The sequence below is a fragment of the Lipotes vexillifer genome, unplaced genomic scaffold, assembly GCF_000442215.2.
Source record: "Lipotes vexillifer unplaced genomic scaffold, Lipotes_vexillifer_v1.1 scaffold90, whole genome shotgun sequence".
NCBI classification, from domain to species: Eukaryota; Metazoa; Chordata; class Mammalia; order Artiodactyla; family Lipotidae; genus Lipotes; species Lipotes vexillifer.
In genome coordinates, this window is record NW_006782310.1 from 5352710 (window position 1) to 5356474 (window position 3765).

At 48.0% G+C, this 3765-nt stretch overlaps 1 protein-coding gene across 1 annotated transcript in view; it reads left to right on the plus strand.

The window, feature by feature from the left end:
• The window catches only part of FHOD3 (formin homology 2 domain containing 3), a 517118-nt gene that overhangs the window by 335635 nt on the left and 177718 nt on the right, over window positions 1–3765 (plus strand). The window contains 1 exon segment of the mRNA XM_007455216.1: window positions 305–543. Within this exon segment, the coding sequence (XP_007455278.1) occupies window positions 305–543 (239 nt within the window).

The window sequence follows — 3765 nt, forward strand, 5'->3', positions numbered from 1 at the left end:
GGGGGCGGGAGCGGGAGGGGGGCGCGCACGAGAGATGACCTCGGAAAGGGCAGTGCTGGGCCGCAGAGTGAAGAGCCCATCTAATTACAAAATATTTCTCAGGTCTTCTCGTGACATCAGTTGACCTTTTTGTATCCGTTTGGGAAAATCACACAGTGGCGCTTTAGGGATGCGTGTGGTTGTGATGACCTTGCGGAGAAGCCGCAGCCACAGGATGGGAAGAGACGGCGTAAGTGCTCATTGGGGCGGGACTGTTAAAGGCTGTCAGGTCTGAGCTCGCGCTGGGCGCTCTCTGCTTTTCCAGGTGGCCCTCAGGCTCGAGGATGGCGACGAGACGGCTGAACCACCCCCTAGCGGGTGCCGGGACCGGAGGAGGGCCAGTGTGTGTTCCGGCACGGGCGGCGAGCACCAGGGCCTGGACCGCAGGCGGAGCCGCAGGCACTCGGTGCAGAGCATCAAGAGTCCTCTGTCGCCTCCGTCCAGCCCCTGCTCCCCGTCCGCTCCCGACTTCAAGGCCAGTCAAGTGCGAGATCTCCGTGAAAAGTAAGTATTAACCCAGCCGCGGAGAGGGGCACAAGGATGCCGGAAAGAGGGAGGGAGGCCACAACCCCACCGGTGCCCTTGACCATCCCCGCCTCTCCTGCTCCCTGCCTCTTCTCTACCATTAAACCATCACCCCTAATTCCCCCGGAACTTCCCAGGGGCGAGGTGGCCCTGGTGACATGCGTAGACTTGGTCTTACTAACGCCGTGAACTCATCTTCACCCACTTGTGTTTTCATATTATATAGCATCTCAGTTAATATCGGTGTCGAAATGCTGTGCTTTATCAACTAGAAAAGAATCCAAAACACAAAACTTTGGCCTAGAAATAAATGGTATGCCACCACACGAATGTGAGATCGATAGAGTCTGAGGTACTCATGATAATACATGGTTGAGGTTGAGTTAAATAGAACAAATATGTGCTTTCATATAACTTCAGTAAATACTGATGCCATCATTCATTCAGTCAGTCATGCAGCATACTTTTTTATTAAGTGTCTGTTTTAGGCCAGGACTGTTTGAAACCGTGAAGACATATAAATAGAAAAGGTATGATCTCCATTCCTGTGAACCTCCCATCTGGGCAGGGAGAAGGTAAGAATGAAGACAAGGACATAAAAAGAAATAGATTGACAATCCCATGAGAAATTATGTATGTCCAAAATATAAAATTTGACAAAATCTATAGGAGCTCAGAAGTGGTTCCATAAAACAGAGGCACAGCAAAAGGATGGCCATGCTTCTCTGGGGCCTGGGTCCAGTTATATCTTCCCAAATGGATGCTCTCAGTTCACTAGGATGGTTGGACTCTGTGGACCAGTCCATGCCAGCCAGCTCCACTGAGGCTGACAGATACACTGGTTGCCAGTGCACCTCTTCCTGCTGCTGGCGGAAACCCTGCTCACATCACTTGACTGAAGCATTTTCCCCCCGTCATGGAGATCCACCTGGGAGCCAAATGTAGGTCAGGTGGCTGCTTGGTGTAGAAGGATATAACTCAGAATAAGTGGTGTGACCTTAAGATAGTGAGGTCTCTCACTATCCACATATGTCCCTTCCTCTCTGTCCCTAAGGGGACACCCACCCCATCCCCACCACTACCAAGAAGTGACTTGAGCAGTCTGGTACTCATGGGATCACTGGAACATGAACCGGCCCAGGCCTTTGGGTGCCCCTATTACAGAAGGAGACGGAGGACATCGGTCTGTGAGTGATGTGCAAGGCATGGTCCATGTCGACACCCTTCTCCATCACCTAGCCCTCCATCTACAGGTTTCTCTGTCTCTAAGTGTCTGTGTATAGCAATCTCTATTTTAGTGAAAAGAAGACCAAAACTTCTGAACGGACTGAGGAATGAGAACCTCTCCTATGAACATTTTACTTTGTCATCTAAGATCTTCAAGAGACTCAGGCAGTGCTCAGAGGGCCCTGGAAGCTCTCTGTAGCACTGCTTCTGACTAATAGCTTGAGAAATTAACATGGAGAGAGTTGAGGAAAGTGTACACAGTGGGCTGAAAGATCGGTTTAAAACCACCAGAGATGGGCTTCCCTGGTGGCGCAGTGGTTGAGAGTCCGCCTGCCGATGCAGGGGACACGGGTTCTTGCCCCAGTCCGGGAAGATCCCACATGCCACAGAGCGGCTGGGCCCGTGAGCCATGGCTGCTGAGCCTGTGCGTCCAGAGCCTGTGCTCTGCAACGAGAGAGGCCACAACAGTGAGAGGCCCACGTACCGCAAAAAAAAAAAAAAAAAAAAAAAAAAGCCACCAGAGAGGCTGAAGGTAGGAGTTAGGAGGCCTTGTTAGCAGCATTTGGTGTTCTTTTGCTCTGTCTGGCTTGTGTCATGTTTGTTTCTGTTCTGTTTCTCAGTTTTACGCTTTTCAAAGGTCCCTGTGTTGTGAGTTCAGGTGACCACACCTTGTGATATGTTGGCAAAGGTAACAGCAGTGGAGTGGACCTTCCTGGGCACAGTTTTGAGGCTCTGGGCTTGGTGGGATCTGGAACGGCAGGCCACAGATGCTCCTCTGAATGTTCCTGCCTCAGTGTTTTCAAATAGGACTGATTTTTCATTTTAATGAAATTATTACTTTAATGTAAATTTCATAGCATTTGTTTAAGAAAAAGACACTTTCCAGCTTACCAAGAAAGGTAAAGGTTTTCAGATTGATGATTACGAAGTGGCTTCATCCATGTAGCCTGTTGGAGGGATTTTGCCCTGTGGCCCCAAAATGACACCGTAATTTTGGCAGAAGTGGGAGTAGGATAGAGGGAAAGTGTGACGATAAGCAAATTGGGAAGCAATCCCTGCATGCATAGCTTAGTCACCTGCTCAGCATCTGTGCCTCAAAACAATACCTTAGAATCAAGAAGTTCATTGTGCTCTATTCCCCATAGACCTTGAAAGACACAGACGCATGCCTGACCTAGATTACTCTTCATCTATGCGAATGTTCCGGCCCTGCTCACTGCTAACTTGTAGCAACATGCCTGCATACGTCACATATGAAGAATTTTAGGCTGAATTGTATTACTCTGTGTCCCAGCTAATGCCAATACTTTTGAAAAGACGGTAGAGCTATGTTACAGGTTAGAGATTCATGTTGTCCTAAACTGTATATGGCACTCTCCACTCAGGTGGTTCTTCTCTGTCACTTGAATTGGATTCTCATGATGGTCCTCTGTAGGATCCAGGCAGGACAAGTATCATTACCCTCACATTACAGATGAGAAAACAGTCAGGGGCTTGGTGCCTTGTGATGAATCTCAGGACTAGGGAGCTAAGCCCTGGGTTAAATCTAAGTCTTTGGCCTTTGCCGCTCAGTGTCCGAATCGTATAAAACCACTTGCCACCCTACCATTCCTAAACATAGTCATTGAGTGAGATTTGTACTTCTGACATTTTAGGCAGGGAATTTGTTTACATACCATGTATGTGTATTTTTATTCAGGTTAATATAAAAATCAAAGAGAGTTGAACGGGAGAAAATCCCCAAGTCTTCTTACAGACTTAGGCCTGCTGGGCTGTGTGCTTTAATAAGGACGAGTAAGCCTCAAAACTCACATTGCTCTGCTTAGGTTTCTGAAGAAATAGAAGTCCACAGTGAGCATTCACCAAATAAGGTATGAGTTTATTGGTCATCTGCCACCTAAAAGTACCTCTTGTGACTATGTGTGCCATAGTGAGTTTCACCTTTGCAATTAAATTTACAGATCTGATCGGAAG